Source organism: Cinclus cinclus, chromosome 8 (assembly GCF_963662255.1).
Source record: "Cinclus cinclus chromosome 8, bCinCin1.1, whole genome shotgun sequence".
NCBI classification, from domain to species: Eukaryota; Metazoa; Chordata; class Aves; order Passeriformes; family Cinclidae; genus Cinclus; species Cinclus cinclus.
This window is the reverse complement of record NC_085053.1, coordinates 24,865,335-24,893,034: the sequence shown is the minus strand read 5'-3', so window position 1 is coordinate 24,893,034 and position 27,700 is coordinate 24,865,335. Positions and strand designations below refer to the sequence as shown.

General features: G+C 39.1%; 1 protein-coding gene across 2 annotated transcripts in view; it reads left to right on the top strand.

The window, feature by feature from the left end:
- The first annotated feature begins 1,656 nt into the window (after positions 1–1,656).
- Positions 1,657–27,700, top strand: part of TTC39A (tetratricopeptide repeat domain 39A) — a 32,791-nt gene continuing 6,747 nt past the window's right edge. The window contains exons 1-13 of one of the 2 annotated variants that reach the window (XM_062497016.1): positions 1,657–1,745; positions 8,445–8,576; positions 9,224–9,300; positions 9,801–9,868; positions 12,243–12,307; positions 13,670–13,769; positions 14,647–14,712; positions 20,996–21,104; positions 21,744–21,811; positions 21,941–22,000; positions 22,783–22,944; positions 24,545–24,636; positions 25,604–25,724. In XM_062497016.1, coding sequence (XP_062353000.1) covers positions 1,681–1,745; positions 8,445–8,576; positions 9,224–9,300; positions 9,801–9,868; positions 12,243–12,307; positions 13,670–13,769; positions 14,647–14,712; positions 20,996–21,104; positions 21,744–21,811; positions 21,941–22,000; positions 22,783–22,944; positions 24,545–24,636; positions 25,604–25,724 — 1,185 coding nt within the window. In that variant the 5' untranslated portion in view covers positions 1,657–1,680. Of the gene's footprint in view, positions 1,746–8,444; positions 8,577–9,199; positions 9,301–9,800; positions 9,869–12,242; positions 12,308–13,669; positions 13,770–14,646; positions 14,713–20,995; positions 21,105–21,743; positions 21,812–21,940; positions 22,001–22,782; positions 22,945–24,544; positions 24,637–25,603; positions 25,725–27,700 lie in introns of both variants that reach the window. The other variant, XM_062497015.1, reaches the window with a different exon arrangement.

The window sequence follows — 27,700 nt, the reverse complement described above, 5'->3', positions numbered from 1 at the left end:
GAAGATGTGCTTTATTCATGTTAAATATGTTACTTTGTTCGGGGATACAGATTTAAAAACAGGAAGGTAAGAGTTTTAATACAATCAGCAGTAATTGACTAAGTTTTAATTATTAAGCAGGGCTCAGAATAGCTCAAAACAGGCAGACATGATGTTGCATTTTGTATGAGATGGATGCCAAAACTTGGTTAATCAATGCTTGCAAAGCACTTGCAGAGTGTCCTGGGTGAAAAAGGATTTGCAGTGTATCTGAAGTTGTGATGACAAAGCCACTAGGAGCAGCATCATGTAATGTTTCTCTCAAATTTAAAGACCTGTTTTTTGTGTATATAATTATACTCTTTATTTCTTTGCAGTCATTATTCCTAAAACCAAAACCAAACCTCTGCTGCAGTGGGTAGTTATTGCTGATGCTATCTCCTTGTGCTCTGCTCTCCTGCCTTTTCCCTAAGATGTTATCAGGACTTTGCTTTCTGGTCTTCCTTTCATCATTCTGTGTTGTGCCACTTTTTAAGGAACTAACACAGTTTCTAAGTCACAAGACAGATCACATTAGTTAGAGCTCTTCAGAATAAGGAGCATGGAGCAGATTTGTTTGTATTTTGTTGGAGGATGCTTTGTACATGCTTGTATACAATATATTAGTGCAGTTTAGCTCTTTGCTTATTAGATGCAGATGTTTCAACTGTCCTAACACTGGCTAGGTGACCTTAACTTCATTAGTGCAATGCAAGGTTTTATTGGTTTTTTGTGGATTTTTTATATATATTATTTTATTTTATTTTATTTTGGTTCAGCAGTTCTGGTGGTGATGAATTTGGGCCAAACTAACTCAGCTGGTCTGTATTATCCTGTTGCCAGTAACCTAAAGACCAGCTGAGAAGCCTTGTGACAGGTCAGGCTGACATCTGAATGTTGTAAAGGCAAAAAGTACAGCCAGAGTAAGTCACTGAGAGTCTTTTGACTTTGAGATACAGCAGTAGGGTTTTTTTGAGTGCAGTAACATTTCTTAGGGACAATGATGTTCTCATGAACATGCACAATGGGAAATTTTAACCCCCCTGTGAGTTTGTAGTTGTTTATTGCTCAGGCACCACTCTGAACATGAGCTGAATGAAGGCAGGTGTTCCAGGAGCAGTTGGTGTAATATTGTGATGCAGGTTGACAATGTCTCACCCTTAAAGTGATAGCATGATCAAGATGTCACCAGCTGGAGCCTGACAGCCTTATAATGACATGTGCATTGTCACCCAGTTCTTCTGTGTCCTTGGTACCTGAGCTCATCAAATTGCTGTGCTCCCACATGGCAAGCTCTGCATGTCCATGTTCTTATGTGAAGTACATGCAGGGGGTTTTTAAAATTATTTTTATGGGGTTTTTTTGTTTTGTTTTTTTTCCAGAAAAAGAAAGAATTCAATTGCTGTTCACATATTACTTGGTGAAAGCAGTTTAAAAAAACCCCAAAAACCCACATCCACAAACATAATAGGAGTCACTTTCATTTCTTGCAATCACTAGAGATAAAATAGCAGGTTATGCAAGGGAATAAATATGTAATTGAGGAAGGGGGGATTCAAATGCAGCAGTAATGCACTGGTAGAAGAGAATAGATGTGCTGAGTTTATTATCTCTTCTGGCAGGTCATCTACATCAGACCTCAACGTGGCACTGCGTGAATGTATGGCAGCTCTGGATTTATTTCTTAACAACAAGTTCTCAGATGCTTTGGCTTCTCTACAAGCAAAGTAAGTTGATAAGATTTCCTACTTTTTCTCTGTTTGTTTTTCTTTGCTTCACCATCTTCCAGGAGATTTTGACCAGAGAGCTGGTTCTCTCTGAATAGTTAAGTCTGTATGGTTTTGTTCAGAAGGGAGTGGTAAGTGAATGTGTTAAGTTTTGGGGAAGACAGGTTAAGTGCTTTACACTTGTGTGAGTAAACAACAAGATTTTATTTACTCACACAAGTGTAAAGCACTTATCTGTCTTCTAAAATTCTAGTATTGATATCCAAAGAATTAACTCCTCAGCTGTAGTGCAGTATGTGAGATTCTTCCTCCTGAAAGAGTAGAAACCATTTTCTGCCACATTTTATTTTTGGCTCCTTTCCCATATTTTTCTGCATACTGTGAGAATATGAATAATTATAGTTTTGTGTCTAAATGAGCAACTGACCATGAATTGAAGGTCTGAGAAACATTAGATATAAATTCTTTCTTTGTTGTTGTAAGCACTTGCAGAAACTTTATTACAGCTTATTTTGCAATTCAGTGTTGTGGTCATGCACTCTGTTTCCTAATTATGTTGCAGCCTAACTTGTAATGAGTGGCCCAGCTGCAAGCAGTGAGATCATGAAATAAGTCCTAAAAATTGTTGTGTCTTTACAATGTCTGTGATCTGTCACACCCTGTCCTGAAGTTACCTGTGTTCTTGGCTTGTTGAAGTCTGTCGTTAATTTAGATTTCTCCCCCACCCACCCAATTTGCTCCATTTATTTTTGAGTCACCAGCAAATTGCATCATACCTTCTTTTAGGACACTGGAGTATGAAAAAAGTAAAATTCATAGTTTATGCTTGATATGCATCAGGGGTAGCTACAATGAATGCTACATATCTCCTTTGCTGAGGTATCAGTCTCCTATTTGATGCCAGAATCTCTAGCTTAGCCATGCAAGTGCTCTCTGGGAAAAACATTAATGATAAATTGTAGCCTCAGGTATATTAATAATGCTGGAGTTACTCACAGCAAAGTTGTTTAGTGTTTATATATCATCAGATGTTATAATAAAAATGGTAAGAAGAATAACTGTGTTTTCATTAAATCCTGAGAGTAAAGCCCCTGAGCCCATCTGGGAAGGCTCACTCACTGCTTAGCATAAAATATGGGGATATTTTATTGCAGCAGGTTTCCAAAACACTGCAAAATCTAGTGAGGCTGTGGGTTGTTTTTTTTCTGTGAGTCCATTTTTATTCTGTTGCATATGGTTTTCATTCAGCTTTTGTTGAGCTCTGCAGAATGTATTTCATGAGCTGATACTCTGTTTTTGTACCTGACTCTATTCCACACTGCAAAACCATTTTGAAACTAATTTTTCATGTTAGCCTGTTGTTATGAGGAGTGCCTTATTCCTATTGCCTTTGGCAGTGAGGGAAATAGAGACTTACGACCTTTGTGAATGCAATGAAGAAACAGAATGCTGAATTTCTCCACAGATGAAATCCATTATGAACACACTCCATCTCTTTAGGAAGGAGAAGAGTTGTAGTGGGCACATGTGGTAGTACTGAGTATTTTCTTTCAGAGCCACCAGTTCCTCAGTGTTCCCTTTTGGTATGCTGAGATTTGAAATTAGTTTTCACAGTCCATAAACATACTATCACTGTTTAGAGAAATACTTTTCAGTCTTTACATGCTTGTGAAGAATTTCAGATCATAGATTTTTGTGGCTTTAATGCTTCTGGTGTAGGAGATACTCTGCTCTGCATTACATTAATGCAGATTCACTAAATTGCTCACATTTGACTTCCACAATAAGTGTATTTGCAACTAATTTGTACCATGTGAAACAGCAGATTTGGCACAATGTGTGAGGCTTAAAGTCAGAAGAGCTTTCCTAGCAGCTTAAAAATAAATATCTGAGGATGGTGTCTAGACTTGTGTTGAGGTAAAGCACTTTTTTTCCTGTAAGAAAAGCAAATCCATCATAAAGAAAAGCAAATCCATTATAAAGAAGAGATCTCATTTCACAGAAAAAAAATACATCTGGTGTTCTTGCCTCATGTTATTTAACTTTTGTTTTCTGAACTGCCTTTTAGCTTTTAGAGTCAGTTTTCACTATTATTAACAATCATTGTGCAATAGCAAATTCTGATTATCTTGTGCTTTCTGCAGTAAGTTTAATTAAATTTATCTTTTGTATGGAGTACTCACACTGCATCTAAGAACTCTTAGGAAATTCCTGAAGTTCAGTCACCAAGCACAGCAGTGATTTTCAATATGTTAACATGCATAACACTGAAACTGTCCGATCACTCGAGCAGGGGAAAAAAAATCTCATCTGCTTTCTCAGCCCTGAGACATGCAGTAAATCCATTAAATGCTGACTGGATTGTAGCCCTCATGTAATTGCAAACAGACAATAATAAATTAAGGGTTGATTCTGGTGAGATGTCCCCTTCCCTTCCAAAGACAAATGCTTAATATTTTGATGATTATCCTGAAAGAAAACATGGCATAATCACCTGGCAGCTTGCTGATATCAGATCCACTGGGAGAATGGTAAATAAGATAAAATCATGACAGAATTATTTGGACCATTGGATGAGGTGCACCACATGTGTTGTTGTTTATGACAGTAAAGGAATAATAAGACAATGATTTGTTCCAGGCAGTTGTCTTTATTCTGAAAATGGAGTCTAAAAAAGCACTTGGTGTTGTTTGGTGGAATATTAATTCTAGAATGACTGTGCTTTGAAAGCTTTCCCTGGAAAAGATCAGGTGTGATTGTCAAATGGAGAGTGGTGAAAGAATAGGGGAAAACACAGCCAGGTAGAGTGAAGCTCTAGACAGTGCTTGGATAAATATGTTGTTCAAAGCTTGGGTTAGCTATTTATTGTAGGGAATGTCATGAACAAGAGCAAGGTTGTAATTGCTTTTTATACCTGATGTCTGGAAAAACACAACTTCTGCAGTCTTTGTGAAAAAATGAATTGCTGCCAAAACCTGACTAAATTGTTGGCTTCACCTCTTTTCTGGAAAAACTCAGCCATTTTCCAAAATTCAGAATCTGCTTCGATTAAAAAGGGTCAGGGATTCTCTTGTTGAAGCACAGCTTTTTGTGCCATCCTGGTGGCTTGTGGTAGCAAGGGAGCTGTGATGGTGGCTCACTGGAGAGGTCGTTGCTGGTTGTTAATCTATTGCTACTGGGGAGTCTTGCAGGAAGTGGGTTTTTATCAGAAAATGTTGGTTCATCAAATCTGAGCATTTCTGTGAAAGCCTCTGCCATGAGTCTAGCGGGTTGTTTGGACATAGGGTGGAACCTGGGATCAAAAATGAGGAAGGTCTTCAGGCCCCTTGTGACCACATTCTTCTGTCGCAGGTTTGTTTTGGGCATTGGTCTCTCACTCTTGAGTCCTCCTGGATGAACAGACTATTGACTGGTCTGTGGAGGGTCTTTCTCACTCTGTGCTGTTGGATTTGGTTTGAGTGTTGGAAGCATTGTGATACTAGACCAACATATGGACTAGAACCTGAGGTTTCTGTAACTTAGAAATGCATCCCCTGTCTGCTGGATTACTTTAAAGGATCTTCAGAAAATGTTTTGAGCACTATTTTTCACAAAAGATTACTATGCCAGGGTTAATTTTGAGGTTGAACCAAGCCAAGCTTTTTAATTTTCATACTTCAGCTGGAAAGTTGTGACTGTCCTCACTTAAGCAGTTGTTTTAGAGCAGGAATCAAAGTATTCTCCAACAGCTCCAAGAAAGGGCAGTGCTGCAAGATGATAATGATTGCACCATAGTTGAAGAGGCATGTGGCAGAACTCCATAAGTGCCTAAAGATATTACTTATAATCCTCTTATTCAGTCATGTGATACCAACTAGTGGGATAAGTCATTAATCACAATATTAGTTGCATTCATGTCATACAGGCTTGTTAACTCCAACAATGTCCTGAGGGAATTGCTGCTGAGGAATCAAAAGAAGAAAAGTAAAAAGATAACAAGTTTCATTCTGTATCCATCCATATGAAACCCAGGCCTTAAAGCTCCTGGCAATATACCAGGATGTAGCTGGCAACTTTAATGGAATGGTTAATAGAAATAGCATAAATAAGTTGCATTTCTGCCAGCATCCCCACCCCTGAAATAAAAAGAACAAATTTGAATGTTGCTAAATACCAGTTGGCTAATGACAGACATTAATTATTATCTCCTTTAAATATTAGAAGTAAAATAGATGAAACCATTGATTAGGGAAGGGGTGGTTTGGTTTCAGAAACAAATGACTGGAGAGGGAAGTCCCTCTTCACTACATGTATGTGAAAAGTACCAATTTTCCTTTTAATGCAGTGCATTCAATATTTATCTGCTTTGCTTTAGAAAGCAAATTTCTATAATTTTCAAGGGGTACTGTTTCAGTCACTTCCCTGTGCTTTGTATTTGAGCCTCTGGAATGGTTGTGGTTTAGTAAATACAAGAGGAAGGATGTTTTTCTGAACCCAGTGAGGCTGATAAATATTCCAATGACCAGAAACACTTCATCAGGCTGGCATTTTAGTCTGTTCATTTTTTCTACTTTACATTATCAGTCTACTGAAAGAATCATGATCTACGAGGCCAAGAAAGAGCTGTCCTAGCTCCACTGGTTTTTAAACTAATTTCTCTATTATCTGTCTGTTCTTCTTAGCTTGCAAATGAGATGGATGGTAGCATAGTCTGGGGCTTTTAGCACTTATGGCACCAGGATATTTCCCAGAACAGCTTTTCTGCTAGATTGGTTTAGATGGTGAGGGCAAGTAGGAATTAAGGACAGCTACAGAGCACAGACTGCAGTGAAGTTTAAAGATGTGCACTGCAAATTCCTTCAGTGCAGCCATCCTGCTCTGTGCCCTGTGTGCTGGAAAAAGAAGCCCTTTGTTGTCAGTGGGAGGGTTGGGAAGCACCAGGCCCAAGTCACCACAGTGAATTATTACATCGTTGATTAATTGATTAATTATCCATTAAATTTTCTTTCAATTCAGTCCAAAACTTCCATAGGCAAGTGTATTTCTGGGTGAGAAATTACATGGTTTGAGGTGTCTTTAAAGTGCAGTTTTTCTCCTTCAAAAAACCCTGCAGAATAAGAGGAGATGAGATTGGAAGACACCTCATAAAGTCGTGTACTCAAGCAGGGCCGTTTTGAATGTTTCCAAGGATACAGACCCTACAACTTGTCTGGATGATGTGTGCCACTGCATGGTCACCTTGATGGTAAAAAAAGTTTTCCTGATGTTCAGTCAGAGCCTCCTGTGCTTCATGTTGTGCCCATTTCCTCTGATCCTGTCCCTGGGCACCAGTGAAAAGAGCCTGGCTCTGTCATCTTTGCTTCTTCCCCTCAGGTATTTCTATATATTATAGGAACCCCCAGATTTTTCTATTCTCCAGCCAGAATGGTCCCAGCTCTCTTGGCCTTTCCTCATAGCAGAGATGTTCCAGTCCCTTAATCATCCTCGCCACCCTGCTCTTGAGTGTGTCCATGCACTGAGGAGCCCAGAGCTGGGCACAGCACTCCAGTGTGGTGGAGAGGAGAAGGAGCCCCTCTCTCATCCTGCTGGCAGCAGCACGCCTCTTAATGCAGCCCTGCCTTTGCCAAGAGCACGTTGTTGGCACGCCACTTTTTTCTTGAAAGGAGAAGAAAATGAAGAGGCACCTGAAGTAAACACATTGAGAACTGGTGTGCTGAGGGTGGAGCTTTTGAAAGGATATCCTTGTTTGACTGCAAGTATTTTTGAATATTCCCTGCCATATAGAGCTATCTCATCTGTTCTGGAGTGTAAACAATTGAAATAGCAATTGTTGCTTCTTAACAATATTTGTCTTAATTCGTGCTATTTGTCAGGGGTGGATTAGCAAGGTCTAGAGAGACTTTCTGTGTCAGGAATTTATCTGAGCTTGCTCTTCAACATATTTCTCAAGTTGTACTTATTACTCTGTGCCTGAAGATATTTTGATTCACTTGCAGGGAATTATACCAGACAGGTGAATGCTCTGAATGTGTGCAATATAGAAACCCTCTTTCCTTTCAGAGGAAAGGTGCCAGCAGTGGCTGCACATAGGAATTAATTGTTTTCCTTGCACTAATGCCAAAGTTTTTTGCTTTCTGCCAAAGTGGCACTTTCTGAAACCCTACAGAATAATATTTAAGTTGAGCAGGTTGGGGTGGAGGGTTGGCAGAAGGGGAGAGGAGAATAAAGCTGTACTTTTTGATGCAGACTCTTATGTTTCTGGTGGGAAGATCTGGTTCAAGGAGATTCTATTTTGGCCATGGTTATATTGTGTTACTTATCTCCTTGAGCCTGTACTAACTGTCCCAAATCAGAAGAATATCAGCTAGATTTGTGTCATATGTTGTAGCATTCATTAGATTAAAAAACCCACCAAAATTAACCCCACCATGATTCCATGTTTCTGAATGGTGAGCCATGTGGTTAGTTCCTGTTAAATATCTATCCTCAGCTCAGAATTGATACGTTTCAGCAGAGTATGTAGGACTGCAGACATGATTTCTTGTATAAATTTCAATCTATTACTGTTTCTTGATTATTTTGCATGTCCTTTGTGTTCTAGTTCATTTAGACCTTGTTTCCATAAGGCTGATACATTTCTAGAATTGGATTTATATTTGCTTATTAAAAGCAATAATATGATCAAATCAACGGGGCTTTGCTCCTTGTGTTTTCTTGCAGAACTAAAGACAGCATGTATCATGCCCTGACTTATGCCACCATACTGGAGATGCAAGCTATGATGACATTTGATCCTCAGGACATACTGAATGCAGGGAACACAATGAAGGAAGCTCAAGCCACCTGTCAAAGGTAAGACTGGAGCAATTCAGTGAGTAAATAGTTCTTTCTTGGGAAAGTTTTGAAAGACGACTGGATACAAAAAGGAAATGCAATCTTACAGAAATCACAGAAAAACTGAGGTTGGAAGGGACATCAGGAGGTCATCTAGTCCAGCCTCCTGCTCAGAGGGGGGTGACAGCACATAAATGAGGGTGTTCAACAGTCTAGGCTTGAAAACTTCAGTTTACTGCAGTATCTGATTTTTCTTGTCAATTGGAATTTGTCCCACCTGTAGTCCTGGTTCTGCAGTGTCTAGAAGTTGTTCACAATGTTCAAACACTTCAGAGTGTTCCCATGCATGATGGTTGTACTGCAGTTGTCTGTCTGAGTCAACTGTGCTCCCACTTTTGAACCCACATTCACCCATACACACACAAAATAATTCAAAACACCCCATTTTCCCTGTCCTTCATCAAGATTCTGTGCACGAAGGGAGGGATCCCAGGAGGATCACGTTGACTAAATTCTCTGTGACCTGTGCTGAAGTTTGTGTGTGTGGTGAGATGATGGGGCAGGTGAGCACTGGGGGCATGTTAGTGACTGTGTGGGTGGCCAGCTGAAAGATATTGTTGTTTTTGATGCTCCTTCTTCAAAATGACCAAACTGACTTTTTGCAGATTTAGGAAGAAATCTACTGTAGCTGATTCTATCAACAACCTTGTGCATAGACAAAGCCTTGAACACTTCACTGAAGGTAACATCATCCACATAAATACTATTTTCCTTTTTTATTTATGCAGTTTGAATCCTGTAGAAATGTTCACTCAATATGTGCTTGCAAACTGTGACTTCACTAACAAAATCACTGATCTGGTATTTGCTGGACCAAATGTCACTGTTTTGGCCATTACTGTGTAACCAATCCCAAATCCCTGGTCTTGTTGCTTTCTGACTCAGCACTCCCAAAAATTTCTGGGTAAAGAAATATCTAGAAAGAAGTACTGAAATTCCTGTAAAGGTTCTAGATCCAGGAATTTATGGAAAGCACCAGAAAAAATTCCTGCAAAATTTCTGTAACAGTATGTCATTTGTTTGGAGTTACATTAGTAGTTTAGGACTGAAACACTACAGCAAATTTGGAAAATATTTTTCTCAGTTTGAGCTCTGTGATCTTATTGCTACATTAATGGGCTAAGTGTTTTTAAATTATCTTTTGACTGATTGATTTGTTTCCTTCTCTCTGTGTGACATTAGAGGAAATCCATGCAGAAATTTGTTATGCTGAATGCTTACTTCAGAGAGCTGCACTCACATTCCTCCAGGTATGGATTCCTGAATGGCTCTTGGGGGGAAAAATACCATATGGGTTTCTTTTCCTAAATGGACTGGTAGAAAACTATAGTTTGATCTGTTGGGTCTTTCCTCTGGATCAAGTTTGGATTTTATCTGGACTACCTGATGATGTATTAGAATGTTTAATTTTCCCTCATGATTATTAAAAGATACTTAACTCACATCGTGCTGAGTGCTCTATGATACCCGTCCCCACTCCCTTTTGGATGTGTGGAATAATAACTGCAGTGAGCACCAATTTTCAAATTATATGTTGGGATACCAGATTTAAAAAAAAATAAGGACGAGATGGTCATTGAAGCTGTACTGGAATACAAGCAAGAGCAATTATGGTCTGCATAGCTATTGGGCTCTACACATGCTTTCTCCTTAACAGTGCTAACTGTTCTTAACAAAGGGGAGCTCTCCCTCTTCTTTGGATTTTATCTGTCTAGTAATGAATGTCCTAATGAAGCTTGATTTGTTTGATGGAGCAACATTAGCAGTACGGACTAGGGCTCCAGCATGCAATTTTCATTGTTAGTCACAGTTGAAATAACTGATTTTTCTTCTTGATTTGGCTGTACTTGCTGTATGAAAGTGGGCCTCTTCATCTACCAAGGTGATAATAAAAGCCAGAGTCAGAAAAAGGCTGCTGCTTCTTGGCTCAAGGGTGCTGATAGGAAATGGAATGCAGGTGGTGGTTTTATAGTGTTTGGGAGTTGCCAGGTGGGCTCTGATTTATGTTGCTTATGACAGTTTATGAACCATGTAACCTTTTTCAGCCATCTGCTAAGTACCACTGCTAGAAACTATTGCTTGGTAGCAACATCCATAATCAGAAGAGCTTCTAGTAGTTTCTAGAGTGCTGATGATGGACTTTGAAATGACCACAGTGTAGCTACCTGTTTCCATTTTCCTTTGAGATTAGTAGCCTCTAGCACTGGGGGCAGTATGGGTGAGATGTGAAACTACCGAAGGAAGACTTTTGAGAACTTCTCTGTTACGTCTGTAGGAAAGGAGCATTTTAAAACAGTGTCTCTTGGTTTTAAGCACTATTTTTCACAGATATCAGTTTATGAAAATGTTTATAGAAACTTGAGATTTAAGAGTAAAAAACCAACTTCTTGTGCTCTTTTTCAAAGGTCTCTTTGCTTCCTGTTCTCTTCTGCATTTAATTTTTCATGAACACATGAACTAGTTTGAAAAATTAAACAGAGGCACTTGGTTCCAACAGCTACTGAAGTGGGTTAGTTTTAATGCTTAGTAAAAACTACCAAATCCAGTTGAAAACACATAAAATGTTGTCTCAGCATTTTTTAAGGGCTGAAAAATTCTCATATTGGCTATTGCTATTGTTGGTATCATTCTGAGTGCAAACATTTTAAAACCATCTCCCTCCCTTGTTCCACTTCCATTCAAAAGAAAATATAACTGGACCTTTACATATGGCTGGGTGCTGCACCCCCCCAATATGCTGTACTTAGTACATCTAATTAATTTATCTAATCTGTGCTATTTTTTCCATGATGGCCTCTTACGATTTTTCTGTGATGGTAACTTCTGTTAAAACACATGTAGACTCTGTCTAAAAGTAACAGCAGACAATAAAAAAAAACACAGAATGACAGATTATATATGTGAGGCAGAAAAGTGCCTCCAAAAAGTTATGAAACTAAAGACCCTCTAACTAATGGTCCCCCACATACTTTGCTGTAATTTCTCAGTTTGTTATAGCTTATCATGTAACATGTTACCTTACTAGTATGGATCTCATATATATATATATGTGTATATATATGTGTGTGTATATATATATATGTATATGTGTGTATATATATGTATATATATATATATATATGAATGAATGTTCAAACCAGAAAGAACATATCCTGCATAATTTTAATGACCCTGCTTCATTCTTAGGATTTGAAACTGTATTGTGCAGACTCTTGAGGACAGGCAGTTTACTTGTGAACATTTCCTGGCTCAGCACCAGATACATCTTAACTACATTCAAGGACAAATGAGAGAAAGCTATTTTTTGAAAGAGATACAAATGCATGTACCTTAGGTGACATCTATTAGCTGAGTCCCTGTCATCATTAATGCAAATTCAGATGGTTCAAAGGTGAGAAGGGCTGAACTGATCACAGAAAGCATTAAAATAAAATGTCTGTGTCTAAACAGAGTAAAAAGTATTTTAATATAGAAAGGAAATCCTAAATCCATGTGTTATGTTTTAGAAGCTTGTATTATCTGTGTTATGCTGGTTATGTTCCAGGTGTGTATTCATCTTAAGAAGACAAAAGCCCTTCATAATGCTTACAAATTCATACTGCTAATGTGTTTCCATTCCTACAGGATGAGAATATGGTCAGCTTCATAAAAGGAGGCATCAAAGTCCGAAACAGTTACCAAACCTACAGGTGAGTCAGAGTGATGATGTCATTAAGTGCACTCTATCAGTAAGAAGTGCTGCTGGTGAAATGATCCAATTCACAAATTCATTGCTGTTGTATTTATTGAGTCTTTATTATGGGCCTCACATCTACAGATTTTCCCAGCCCACACAGACTCTTCCTTTGCATAACAAAGGACATTAACATTATGGTTGATTTGGATTGTGGAGATAATGGACCCCAGCACTGTTAACTCCCAAGGTTTGCCTCCTGCAAGTACTATACCCTTGAAATTATGTCAAAAATAACTGTTCTAAATGATGTACTGTTCATTGTGTCTGCATAGCACAATTTGCAGGTCTTGTAGGCATTAGGCATAATGAAATGGCATTTCTTTATAGTACCAGCTGCAGCTTTTTGGGGCATTTAATACCAGTAGCTGAAGCACAGTAAAAAGTGAAGGCTAAATATGCATCATATTTTATTTATTTTAAAATTATAAATTTTGATTCAGAGTGGGCACAAAATATCTTGTGTCAATCAGACACAGAACAGCATCAAGTCCAGAGCTGCAGAAGTCCATTGGAAGGGAGAGAGGTGACAGTGTCCATGTTTGTGTGGGTTGAAGGTAACTCTAAATGCAGATCCATAAGACTGCACTTACAGGGAATAATGCTGAGTCTGTTTGGCAACAAGCAGTCAATAAAAACAGCCTGAACACAAATACATGCTTCAATTAAAACAATGTTTTTCCTCTCCTAATGATTAAAAAACTAAACTAAAACAGTAGTAAAACCCACATAGCTGTAGAAAGCTTGGAGGCAAATGGATTTCAAACTGAGCTGGATTATTTGGGAATGAAGGGTCACTACAAAGCTGAGACCTATAGAAGTCAGAAAAATGAGTGAAAGTAATTTCTGATACATCTGCCCATTTTAGAATATTTATTACAGTTGTCTTTCCCTATAACAAAATATTCTTTTGAACATGCACTTAATCCAAAGATTAGTGAAACTCAAGTCAAATTTGCTAATTTAAATTTAACTCTCATGCACTTCCCCATCATCTCTTTTTGTAGTAGCAAAGTTTGGTGATGCTCCCAACAGCCATCCTTGAAACATTTTCAGGCTGAAATGTAGTTGAATATTGACTGTGTCTGTTTGACAGGAATTCCTCTCCAGGATTCCATGATTTTTAATTGATAGTAATGTGACAGAAATTATTTGTTGATAAATCCAACAAAATGTAGATGCTGTTCACTTGAGTAAATTGACAAATTAGCCTTTTTTAAACTACTCTGTAGTTCAAGGTAATGGAGTTACTTTATTACTGAATTATAATTAATGTTGTTATTTACTGACACTGTAACAGAATCTTGTGCATTTCCAGGGAGTTGGACAGTCTCATACAGTCCCCACATTATGTCAAAGGAGAAAACCATCTTCATTTTGAGGGAGGTGTAAAACTTGGAGTTGGAGCATTTAACCTGGTACGTACCAGCACTTTTATCATGAGCTAGTGTCCTGCTACATCCTGAAAATGTCCCTACCTTGAATTCCTGAGAAGTTCCACTGGCATCCTACTGATCACGTGGTTAAAATTAGGTGTGTGCTCTGACAGTGCAGGGTCCCAGTGTCTGGTCTGAGAACATCAGATAATAACACTTCAGAAATAAAGGGATTGCTGCCCACAGCATGGCGTGAGGATCAGGAAAAGCCTTTCCAGGAGCACCAGTGACCTGTGCCTGTCAAATTCCTCTTACTCTCCTGACACCTGGAAAATTACCAGGATCCAGGCTGTTAGCGGGGCAGTTGGAAGGGGTGGGGTACATGAATAAAGTCTGGGGAGCTGCTCCAGTCACTGTTGGCTGTTGTTGCTTGTGTTCTGGCCAAAAAGCAGGTGAGCAAATGGTGCAGGATGCTGCTGGGGAGGCACTGACCCAGAGATGGTGAAGGGTGACGTGGTTGTTCAGGGCATGGACTGCAGAAAGTGCAAGCTTCCTCTTGCTTGCACTGCTTTGTGTGCCCAAATATTAGATTTACTGCATGAAGAACAACTATGGATTATATGATATGAACCCAGGATTTCTGAAACGTCCAAGAAATACTGGAGTTACTAAGCATGTACTGTGTAAACATATTTCTGTAGTAGGGCATCCTGGAGACACCACCTATATTAAACATATTTCTGTTTAAATTGTATGTAAAATATACCAGGTGTATACACTTACCCTGAAAATTTTCATATAGATATGTTTTTAGTAATTTTCTTTGTTATTTCTTGTGCTTGGAAAAATTGTAGGAGGCAACTGGTAGCTGAAATGCAGAAAGTCTGTTACTGCATAACTCTTACATTTTTCTCTGTAGACATTGTCCATGTTTCCTGCACGGATTCTGAGATTACTGGAATTTGTTGGATTTTCTGGGAATAAGGTAAATGTAAACTAAATATTATTGCTACATTTCCCTCACTCTTAAATTAAAAAACAGACACAGGAGTTTCTCTCTTCTTCCTCACATTAGCTGTAACCTTCTGGTATCACACATGTGCACTGTGGCACTGATGCTTTCATGCAGCTCGGTTTTGCTTTATATTTTTGGCTGAACTATTGCACTGCAAAGGTTGTCATACTGTTGTTCAGTGTTGAAACAGTTGTGAAACATGGTAAAGGCAATGGCTAATACAGAGATGTCAAGATAATTAGGTTTTTGTTTACTGGTCTTTTGTTGTAGGCTTGTGCTCAGAAATCTGTAGCCAAAAATGTATTCGTAGCCCTTGATATATTTATATAGCTTCCTTGGTAGTTACTATCATTATGGGGTCTGAATATTCCTGACAGGTTCTTACATGAAATCTGTTTCATTTCTGCTGTAGTAGCAACTGGAAATTTGAGTGTGCCACCTAAATTCTCCTACCTAAGGAAGTAAGTGCTTTTTTGCCTGTAACCAGTCTGATCTGTGTTGTTTGAGCAAGATGTTTAATGAAAGAAGTTCAGTAATGGAGCACCAGAAAACTCACATGATGATGAGAAAGAGCTGTGCTACAGCTTTATGGATCTGTTGTTTCAAAAGAATGCTGAATTGGTGGGAGTATCTTAGCCTTGCTATCCTGTACCTGCCCTTGTCTCTCTACCAGCAGAACACAAGATTCACTCATAGCAGGGCTCCTGGGTTAAGAAAATATGATGCAGAATGTGATCCCTTTAACCTAAAACGCTAATCACATTTTTCATAAATGCTGGGTAAGGTAAGTGTCTTATGCAAGCACTAGGAAAAAACATAAGAACAAGTTAAGTTTTAACTCTTTTATAATACTTTCTATTTGCAAAACAAGTTTTAAGGAGAAAAGTGTCTTTTTTTTATCAGAGCTGAAGCCTTACATTGCAGGTGAATGACTGTCACCACCATTTTATTGGTTTACTGGAAGGATCTTATATATGAAAATAAAATGTCATATTTAAAAGCAAAGAGCTGAGTGTGGATTACAATTTAGAAATTTCCAGGAGCTGATCAGGAGGGGTTTCACAGCAGTAAAGAAAAAAATCAAATAATTTTACATGTCAGTTTCAACAACAGAGCATTTAAAGCAAAATATTCTCTTAGAAATGTAAAGGTAATTCATGTACCAGCAGCGTTCTGAGAGTACTTTACTTTGGTGAACACTCATTTTATTCTTGCAGATGGAAATTGTCTCTTCAGTTGAGTTTTCATTTGGCCCTGGGATTTCTTGCATGGCTATGAGTGGGCTGATATTTGTGTTGATGAGTCAGTTCCTATTACAGTTCCATAATAACTCATTGAAGCATGACCTAGATTACCATAAATTTGAGCAAAATCCTGTTGTTTGCACACCATACAAAGGAGCATTTAAAACATGTTGATCAAAGTTCATTGATGGCAATATTTATATTAATATTCTAAAAAGCCTTTTTGCATTTAACATTTGTGAGTCAGGTGCCTAAAGCCAAAAGCAATATTGCAGTTGCACATGCAGTCCTTTCCAGTTGTGGTTTTCCAAAGTTTACAACAGATCAGTAGACAAGAGTCTAGAGGGTGAAAGAAGCAGTGACAGAGGAGGAAAGGAAAGTTTGTTCATTTGTGCTGCACTTGTCTAGGAGTTTTTCATACACCTGTGTTTGATGCTGCAGTCTCTTCCTTTAAATGCTTACTCTGAGTATCAGATTGCGCAGCAGTCATGGTTAGTGCCTTGAGCTATTTGCAGATTACCTGGGAGAGCTATTGTACACTGCAGGACAGCTTGATTTTGGTGTGGGTCATGTGTTTTTTTAAACTGGATATAAATTTGCTTTGTGTCATCCTCCACGATACCAACCTGCCTCAAACCAGAAGGTTTGCCCCTGGGGACTCTCCTTGTCTCTGAGGCATGTCATGAGGAACTGCAAATGAGAACATGCCCAAAGCTTTAGTACTTCCTAAGCCTTTGCAGGCACTGTGGACATCATGATCAACTTAAAAGCAGTCTGGAGTCTCAAAATAGTAGGTGGGATACGATCAAGAAAATATAAAAAACAGCCTGAAGCCATGTTTGTTCTCTTCCAGTCCTATATATGCCAGCTGTGTCCTTCACACTGTTTAAGCTCCTTTACCTTGCATCATTAGTCAAACCATGGGCTTATTTGTGTTTAGTAGCACAGGCCCCACATTTGAGCAGTGAAGTTCAGTGCAATTTTGCCCAGTTTTGAGAGAAGTGCCTTGTGGGCAGAGCTGTGCCAGGCACCCTGTGCTGGGAGCACAGCAGCCTCACTGAGCAGTAGGTGGAGTGTGTGTCCCAGCTGCACTTGGGTGTTTAACTGTGACTAACCTGTGACGTGAGAGCAGGAGACTCCTTGCTCTGTCTCCCTGGAAGTCTGAACCCTCCTCACTGCCTTCTCTGCCAGGTCTCAGGCTAATATTTACTCTTGTGCTTATTTTGTAGGTGATTACAAATGCTGTGCTGCTAAACTGGAGAACAGTTTGACATGAGCCTACCATATGTTAAGTGCAATTTGTCAGGGGGTCACATGACAGTGTGATTTCAGGAGAAGGCAGGAAACTGTCAGATAGAACCAATTTCTTTCAAATTATACTTTTTTTTTTTAATGTGGGAGGACATTTCCCCCAAAGCTGAAGAATATTCTTTATGCATCAATTTCTGCTACATTGAATTCCAGTTTCTCACTAAGTATCTCTTTTGAATTGCATTTTGGTCTCTTCAAATTTTAAGCAACGCTTAAATCTAATATTATTTAATGGGATACATTCAAATGCCCTGTCTATCAGCTTAATTATTCATTTCTTTGTAAAGCTGTTAGTAATATCCATCCTCCTTGCTAAACTTGCAGCAGTGTGATCAAGCCATGGGACATGAACAATGACCATGCTTTGTTTTCATTGTCGGGATCCTTAATTAAAAGAATGATTTAAAAATAACATCCAAGAACTTTTGCTTCAGGAAAGTCAATGGATTTTAGTCAGTAAAAGCTGAAATAAATACGAACCAGTCTCAGTGTTGTCTGATAATGATTTTGAGCATTGTCCTTGTTCATCCTGCAACTGCTCTGGGAATCCCCAGTGCTCATGCAGGGAGTCCTGAATGACAGAGCATTGGATGTCTTGGGACAAGAATTGAATCAATGAGATACTGATATAATATAATGTAGTGACAGTCTTGAGAATTAGATTGTGGGATGTCATGAAGAACTTGCACAGAATGCTGAGAGTTACCACACTGGATCACATCTACTCTGTGCTCTACTTTATATCCTTCAGAGCAGTTTATGCTTTGTGTGAAAATAAAACTGAAATGTGTTAGTGTCAATTAGGGAAATTACAAAAATGTCTTTCTGGAAAAATTATGAACGCTTACTGCCTTGACATCTGTTTTATGTTGTTATAAAATGCCCTGTAATAGACTTTTTTTGGAGACTCATTCCTGGTGTTCTGGGATTGCTTCTATCAGTTGTGACATAGGTGTGGAAGATAGTTATGTGTCATTTGTGGTTAGAAGGTGTGTCCTGACAATTAAATATAATGTACTCACTGGTGCCAGTCCCTAATTGAGTGCAGTGTGTTTGCAGAGTTACTCCTTAGGCTCAAGTAGCTGCTTGTGATTTTGTTCCCAGGTCCTCTGTCTGATCCCGGAGAGCCTTACATTGCCCAGCTCCTGGCACTCCCTTGGCTGATGGAGATTGTTGGCTAATCCCTGTAGGCTCCCTGTGGAGAAAGGGTGGTGCTTGAAAACGTGGTTCATGTGCCTGATCCAGGCTGCTGTGCCAAACTGTTCCTTGGAGGAGCACTTCTGCATCAGCCAGGCACAGAGGGAGCCTCAGGAGGCCAGCTAGGGAGAGTGGGATGTAAAACATGATTCCCAGTGACACCCTTCATATTCTTATTTTCTGGATTTGCAGTTTGCAAATCAAAAAGCAGTTTGGAAGAGGGTTGGTTTTGGTTTTTTTTTTTGTTTTGTATCTTTTTTTTGGTTTTTGGGGTTTTTTTTGGAGGAGAAGCAGCTTTATTGCAATGTATTCTACCAGCAAGTGTTAAAATACTGACAACTATTTCTAAATTTCTTTTATTTAGGCTGTGTCTTTTACTGATTGTTATTATTTTAATACAGAAAGTTTGGGATATTCAGGTGGCAGAGTGAAAAGTAAACAGCCTAGATAGGCTTATGAACATTCCATGGAGTGAACTAACTTGCTCAGTGAGCTTCTCATGTCTGTGTAGCTACTCAGTTCAAGAATTGATAATTAAGGGTGTCAGATTTGCAGCCCTCTTCTGATGAATGGGCAATATTGTTAATCCAGTTACTGCTATCCAGGGTGCAGTCCTGTGTAAAGTGGGTGTGGGATCATTCCTTGTCCATACAGATTATAACTTTGTGTTTGGCTGCACTCATATGTGCTTTTGAGACTAAAACATAATTGAGGTCAACTTGACACAGGTTACATTATATATATATTTTATATTACAAAGTCTGTTTGAATCATTCTTAGTGCTATTCATACTCATTTTATATATATTTTTATATAATATGGAAGATACCAAATGCTCTAAGGCCTAGTGTCAGTAAAGGCTCAATGAAATGTCAAGCCTGTAGATTTTTCATTGCAAAAAACTGTACTTTGGAAAGATACTTGGGAAATTTTTTTGCCACAATTTCATTCCACAGAATGCTTTCTGTTACTTCTACCTTGAAGTGATACTTTTTAAAAGTACAAATATTTGTGGGTTTCATCTGGGCAGTGTGAAGAATATATCATATTTTATTAATTATTTGTATCAAACTTTTCCTCTTAGCAGAAAATGAAGGTGGTTTTATTTTGCTAAGTACTTGATTTCCATTAAGTCACTGATTTTCTGTAATGATCTTACTATCTTTTAGTTTCTTCTGTAGTGACATGCAAGTCAGTATTTTGATTATTTTGTCCCAACTAGATGTTATAATAATTGTCTGCAAATATGAGTCATATTTTCCTTGTAGCAGTAACTAATGTAGTACATTGAGTTTTAAAAAATAAAAAAATAAGTAGAAGCAAAATCACACCCCACCCCACCCCCCTCCCCCCCCGTATTTATGTGAAAACAATTAACTGCACTAGTTAAGTGCAAAAATAGATGTCTGAGGAAAATGAGAGTATGATTACAGCCTTCAGTGTTTACACAGTAAGCAAGAAAGACATGGTGGTGTAACACCCCTCAGCCAACACACAAAAGATGTAAATCTGTGCTGGGATCATGCTCTGAGGGCTCTCCCCAATGCCTTTCCTGGTGCCTCTGATAGACATCCCTCAGGGTTCCTACTTATAGTATAGCTGGTTTGAAAGGGTGTCCTTGTAGTCACAAACATCATGTCCCAGTGACCTTCCAGTGCAGAGACACAGTAACTTTTAAACAGATTTTGTCCCAGCACACAGTGGATGTCTTACTGTGCATATTTACAAGTGGGCAGATCTCTTGTTTGATGCATTTGCATATTTATATTCTTGCTGTTGATATCATGGAACTAGTCCTAGAATGGGCTGATAAATGCTCTTGCCTCAGGAACTTGAATCCCCAAAGTTGGTTATCCATCATGCTGTCATTGACTATGAACACAATGTTATACTTGATTGCTTTAGCTCTTCCCAAAGGGAACAGAAATACTCTTCTTTTCATCATATTTTTCCACTGGTGGTAGTGGGCCAACATCATTGCAAAGCTCCTATTGTTTTTGGCATACTTTAAAATGTCTTTTTGCGCTGACATCTTTTGCTCTGCTCATTGCAGATTTTATTTTCTTGATAATTTTAACTTTTCTGTGCAGTGAACCACATCAAACAAGAATACACTGTATAATGGTGATGCGTGGATTTTTTCTTACTTTTCAAAACCCAGTGTTTTGTTTCTGGAACACTGTTTAGCAGCACTTGGGTCACAGTGATAAGTTGTGTCTCATTTTTTTATGTTAACCATGTAATCCATCCCAAGTTGCTGCTCTGTCACCAGGTGTTTTCCAGGCTAAGCAGTAACTCCATGAAAAACTATTAGATACGTTAATAGGTGTATTTTTATCTTTGATGGCTTCGTAAGCAATCAGTGCCTTTTGAAGAATTTGTCGGTGCCTTTTGGGGAATTTGGTGAGTGAGCAGTCTGTAGCTGACCCTGCAGAAGTAAAGCTAGCAAAACATATCCCTGGTTCTGTTCCAACACGTTGTCACCCTCCCTGTTTGCACAGGAACACGGTCTGCTGCAGCTTCAAGAAGGAGCATCATCATACAGCTTTAGGTCGGTGCTGTGTACCATGCTGTTGCTTTGCTATCATACTTTCATGACCTTTGTGTTAGGTAAGATTGTTTATAATAACTCTTGGATTTGATTAGTTCTTGTGGGACGCAAAGGGGAAAAAGATGATTCCATCACCTATTTATTGGTGAATTGTTTGCAGCCATATTAAATGTAGCTCATTTGTGGGTAATTTTACAGTAATGATCGTAATGGAAGAGTGTGTTTTAATTTTCAAGGTGGAGGTTTGTTTAACACATGACAAGGGAGATACTGGGGATGGCCAAGAAACTTGTGAGAGCTAAATCTGTTTTAGCCAGGTGCATTATTGGGGAGGTTAAAATAATGGCTGTAAGTGATAATTGCTTTGTTGACAATGGATTTTCTTTGGGAGGTGACAGTTTCCTTCCAATGCTTACTTCTGTGTTATCTCCTCCTAAATCATGCCACAAAATGTGTTTGTCTATGCCTGAGTTTTCAAGTCAGGAAGCACAATATTTTCAGAGCTTCCTGCTGCTGCCTTAGTGCAGCTCCAGCCTTATTTGTGCCTTACTTAGTGGGCAGAGGAACCAATATGTTGGCCAATTGAGGATGGAGAATCAGCACCTTGCATTCCTGTTTTGTTTTTTTTTGTTTTGTTTTGGGTTTTTTTTGCTTTGTTTTCTAACTATTTTTATCACTTGCATTTTTACACATTCTAGGGACAGGAAAAGGAAATGTTGAGGAAGCAGAAAAACTACTTAAGCCTTACTTGGTGCGCTATCCGAAGGTAAATTGAATCATAATTTATTTGGTGTGATCATTTAGTGTTTTTGTACCAAAAATCAAAGATCTAAACTGTATGGTCAGATTGAAAACTGTTATAGAATACTTGTATTTTTATTATTATTTATTTCAGGGAGCCATATTCCTGTTTTTTGCAGGCAGGATAGAAACACTAAAGGGTAATATTGATGCGGTAAGTAATCGTTTTACTTACTAATTTCAAGTAAATTTCAAAAATAAATTTCAAAAGCTTTGGAAAAATTCCTCCAGGAATGCTATTTCCTTTTTGGCTAATGCTTCCTCTGGATTTGGCCTATTTGTAATTCGTCATTTATTGAATTACAAAGAGGAATTTTGTAAACTATTTTGACTAACTTGTTTCTCTACCTCATTTTGCTACCCCTCCCAATTTCTGGTGATAATCTACTCCACCAGGATTAATGACACAGTTTTATCATTGTCTCTTTCCAATCATGCATCAGATTGTGTCTTTAATGAGACCCAGTGATAATCCTTTGCCAGTGTGAACAGAGAGTCATAAAAGACTTGAAAAAAATTATTAATATGAAGACTGCAGATGCGAAATACTCTGAGACAGAGTATCAGCTGGTGTGCAGGGCAGTAGCTCCCTTGAAATCCATGGAAGTGCAGCAATAAATGCCAGCTGAGCATCTGTCCTCTGCCTTAATTTTCCTAATTTCCCAAGACACAAAATTAATTTAGAGTATGCTTAGAAGCATAATTTTCAGGAATGGGGACCTCTATGGCATGGTAAACTTGCTAACACCAGGATGACTGTGCAACCAAGAACCTCTTGTGTGAAGCCAGCAAATGGGATTTTGGGAAGCAATGTGCTTTCAATAATTTGGAAACTTCAGGAGCCGTGCAGGTAGATCCTGGAGCCCCAGTGTGTGTTACAGTTCCTCTGTGCATTGCAGCCTGACTAAGGCAGTGTTTGGACATCTCTGTGTGCAGGCAGTCAGTAGGTATGAGGAATGCTGTGAAGCTCAGCAGTACTGGAAGCAGTTTCACCACATGTGTTACTGGGAGCTGATGTGGTGCTTCACCTACAAGCGCCAGTGGAAGATGGCTTTTTTCTATGCAGACCTGCTGAGCAAGGAAAACACTTGGTCAAAGGTAGGTTCAGCAGAACAGGGGAGCAGGAGGCCCCATGGAATCTATTAACTTTCAAGTAAATTGAGTCAATTTTTTTGTAGCTTTGAAGGTACAGACTGTAAAGTAAAACTTGGCCTGCTGTGACTGCTACAGAATGATGTGAATTGCCAACATTCACATCTGAACAGATGGTGGACAAGCAGAAATTTTTTGGGCCCAACTGGTAGATGAACAGCAGCTTGTTAAAGATGCTGTGTATTGACTGGTTGTGTCATCAAATGTTGCAATTAATGGAGCAAGTTGTCATTTGTTTCATTATGCTGTGGATAAAAGCTCCACTGCTGATGAGTGAGGTTAACCATGGTGGTGCCTCCAGGGTAATAAATGCAATTAGAAATGGTGCCTATCCCTTTGCATCTGGAAGGGGAGAAGCTCTTTAATCCAGAGCCCTGGCAGTTTTTCTCCCTTTCTCTTCCCTTTTTGCCTTTTTAGAAATAGTGTTTATGTTTCCCCTATTCCAGTTGGTGAGAATCTTCCTGGACTGGCTTGACTTCACAGATATGATGGGCAGTGGCTTAGCAACATCATTCACCAGTTCCCTGGGAATACATGAACTTTTGCACCTTCAGGTTCATTAGATGGTCTTGAACCCAAACCTCTGCTGCCCTGGGAAGTTTATCTTACATTCTCTGCATTTGCTTTCTGTGACTTCGGCAGGGAAGCGGGGACACTCGATGGTGAAGACTGAGGAAAAAAAGTCAATGTTCCTCAGCCTTCTCCACATCCTGGGTATTCTTGTCTCCTGTTTTCTTCCAGAGAGGACCCACATTCTCTCCAGTCTTCCTTTTATCACCAACATACCTATAGAGTCTTTCCTTGTTGCTCTTTCCCCCCTGGCCAGACATCGGGGCTTTAGTTTTCCTAACCTGATCCCTGGCTGTTCCAACAATTTCTCTGTATTCCTCCTAGGCTGCCTGTCCTTCCCTTCACCCTCTGTAGGTTTTGGTTTTGTCTCTTGAGTTTTTCCAGATCCTTTTTCACCTACATGGGCCACCAGGAGTTTTTGCCTTGGGATGCATTGCTCCTGGGCTTGGAGGAGGTGTTCCTTGAATATTAACCAGATTTCATGGGCCCCTCTTATCTCCAGGGCTGTATCTCATGGTGCTTTTCCACAGATCCCTGAAGAGGCCAAAGTCTGCTCTTCTGAGCTCCAGGGAGTGACTGTTTCCTAGAACCTAATATTTGGGATATGTTACCAAGTTGTCATGGGACACAGAGGCTGTGTAATAATAGTTTTTTTCTCTGAGCAAGACCTTATCTTAGGTTTTCTAGAATGTGTTCCTATGAGTATTAAAAACTTATTTTACTCACGCATTAGATTTGTTCTTGGAATTTGGACACAACCTATAAGCTGATACATACTAAGCAAACACATACATGATTTAAAAACAATATTCTATACTCACTTTCTAAAATATTTATCTCTTACTTAAATTTTTGTGAGACTGTGAGCAAAAGCAGAAACTTCTTGCCTTTATGTTGCTTTTTTGGGCTTTATATGAATAAAGGTGATGTTGTAAATTCATTTTTTTTGCATAGATATTGTTCATTTCATTTGCAGGCTACTTACATTTACATGAAAGCTGCTTATCTCAGTATGTTTGGACCAGATGACTGCAGTCCTTTTGGAGACAGTGAAGTTGAATTATTTAGGTAAAATTTGCAAACTCACAGTTACAACATTTTACTATCTTTTAATGTCACAGTATTGGGGGAAGAGAGGCAAAATTATTCATCGTGCAGATTTGAAGAATTATGCAAATAGCATTGGGTTGGTAAGAAGATGCAGAGTTTAATATCCTTTAAACTAAAGTGGATCCTGAGTTCAGACAGCAGATTTCTCCTGGCCATATAGTGGCTGCTGCTGTTCCATGTAATACTTTCTTTTTCAGTTGCTCCCTTTAATTAAAATGGAATGTAAGATGTGAAAGCCTTCAATGCTGCAAGATGTGTTCTTCCTTAGTGGGAGCATCAGCACAACTTGATTCTTGGGTTCTGAGTCTGAGAAGTAAGAAATAGTTCAATGTGCAAATGAATCTATGCATTATAAACACAGTGAGATAACCTCACTGTGTTAATGTAATGTTTAAGCTCAAAAAGACTTGCTGGGGCAAAGAAAATTTGGTTACTTTAGGGTTTATGTTTTTTATATGAAATCTAATTTTTTAAATGTGATTACATTACTCTTTTCAAGTTTTCTCTGTCTTTTGTAATCATTATAAACAGATTTCACTGAATTTGGAATCCATTTTGAAGCAGATAGTTTTATTCTTTGGGAAAATGGGAAGACAAAAGCTAGTTTGCTCTTTCTCAATCTGTGAAGAGAGATGAGCCCTTTATAAGTCAGGTGCATCATCTAATTTAATCTTTCAGTGGGGAAGAGTCCCTCTCCTCCTGCTTGATTAAAGAGGAAGCCTAGAGATAAACGTGCCCTGCATAAAGACAGCTTTTGTGAGTATGTATTGCTCAGCTTCCCCGAGGTAGCAGTAGCCCAGTGTGTGACAGCTTTTATAAATTCTCCTTGGTTTGATTTTTTTTTTCTTTTGTATTTAAGTTTGAATGTCTTCATCTCAGAGGTTCACAGGGGAAAAATTCCTTATGCTTTCTTTTAAACTTTCAGGATTGTTCCCAGTCTGAAACTGAAAATTGCAGGGAAATCTCTGCCCACAGAAAAGTTTGCAATTCGGAAAGCACGACGATATCTTTCTTCAAACCCAGTTCCTTTGCCTGTCCCACCTTTGGTAAGTTAGAAATACCCAGACACATCCCCTTTTCAACATTTTTGTAATTTAGAGAAATAAACCCAAGATAATTGGAATAGTATCTTTCTGTGTTTCTAAGGTAAAACCTCTGCAGGAGACTGGAATGTTCCCAAAGCAAAGCCAGATGAATGCAAGGAATGCTGTAAAACTGGGGCATGCACCAGCCACAGGGAATTCAGCCAGCTATTTGTGACACGTAAATGTGTTGCATGTGTAACTCATTATTCCAGCTATAGAGCAGCGTGCTCCCAACAGCTTTCTTTTGGTTCCCTTTGGAGGAACTTTGCCCTGGGTCTCTTCTGTCGTGTCACTTGCTAACAGAGGACTGTAAGGTATAAGGAGGGGTGGTGTCAAGGAAACAATAGAAGGTTTGGGGACTGCATGTAAGGAGCTGTTTCATGGGCCCCTGAATGTTTGCAGTTTGGTGCTCTCCAGAGCAGCTCATGGGTGCTGGGATGAAACAACTGACTCCTTTGGCCCCAGAGAACCACTGAGACTGCTGGGTTTTTTTATTTAATTTTTTTTTCTCTCTGTAATGCTGGCCTGTTCCCTGTGGCCAGTTGCATGAGGCACCCATTGCACTTATAAAAATCTGTCTACAAAGAACATGTAAAAAAGAGCATAAAAGGGTTTTGAATACAGGGATTTGCCAAGTGAAGTGTTGTTAACACTTGCAGCGCTTTTAGGTGTTGTGTTTTTAAGAGGGATGGATGATTAGTAAATACTCTTTAAGAAAATGCCAGGAGAGCCTCTTAGAGACCACTCCCCAGCCCACCAGGGCTATGTGGCACTGTGCCTCTTGAAATAGTTGTTACAGCAGAACATGGGTATTCACCAGGGGCCACGTTCCACTAGTAAGACTGAAGTGAGAGAAATAATTAGGTTACTTTGATGTGCCTTTCAGGTTTCAGGAAGGAGTGTACACACCTGGGGTTTGGCTGGGCTATCCTGATGGGATTTTGACAGAGCAGGTTTCTGTCCCAGGAGCTCTCTGGCCAGGCACTGCATCCTTGGCTGCTCTGCAGTTACGTTTCCGAGGCAGCAGATGCCGCAGCTGAACAGATAAAAGCACTTTATGGATGTGGAACTGGGGACAGAATCTCATCTCCAGGATTTTTCTTTTCATTATCAGGAGATTTGCTGGAAAGAGTGAGTCCTCAAGCAAGTCTTAGCTCAGAGATTTAGCTTGAATAAAAGTGGTTTGAGTACTTCTGTTTGAAAACCATGTTAATGAATCTGCACTAGGTCCAGTAAGCTCAGCACAGGTTTTTCCAATCAGCAGAGACCAGATGGTGAAAGCAACAGTGACTGGGATTATCATGCTGTTTCAGCTGTTCTAGCCTGACAGCTTTAGGGCCATTGTTCCACAATTCAGTTGTTCTGTATGTAAATTCTACCCAAATGCTTTAAATTAATACATGTAGATATGGTCATGTAAATAAATAGAATAGATGTATCAGACACTGATCTCTTCTCTCTGGTGATCAGTGACAGGGCTTGAGGGAATGACATGAAACTGTGTCAGGGGAGGTTTAGGTTGGGTATTAGATAAAGGTTCTTCACCCAGAGAGTGGTTGGGCACTGAACAGGCTCCCAGGGAATGGTCACAACACCAGCCTGACAGAGCTCAAGAAGTTTTTAGACAACACACTCAGGCACAGGGTGGGGTTCTTGAGGTACTATTGGACTGAAGTCAGGTGATCCTGGTGGGTCCCTTCAAACTCATGTTGTTTCGTGGGGTTATGATTAAATAATACATCATGAAGGCCAGTTGTAAGTCTACATAGTATTTTCATCTTTCCCTTTGTGATTGGTAGTAGCAATGGGCACATTTGGTGATATACTCTAAGAACCCTGATAGCAAATAGGAATTCAGACAATATTTTTTAAAAAAACTTACTCTAAGGACAGTTGAATAATAAAGAAGTTCCTTTCTTTGGGAACATCAAACAAAC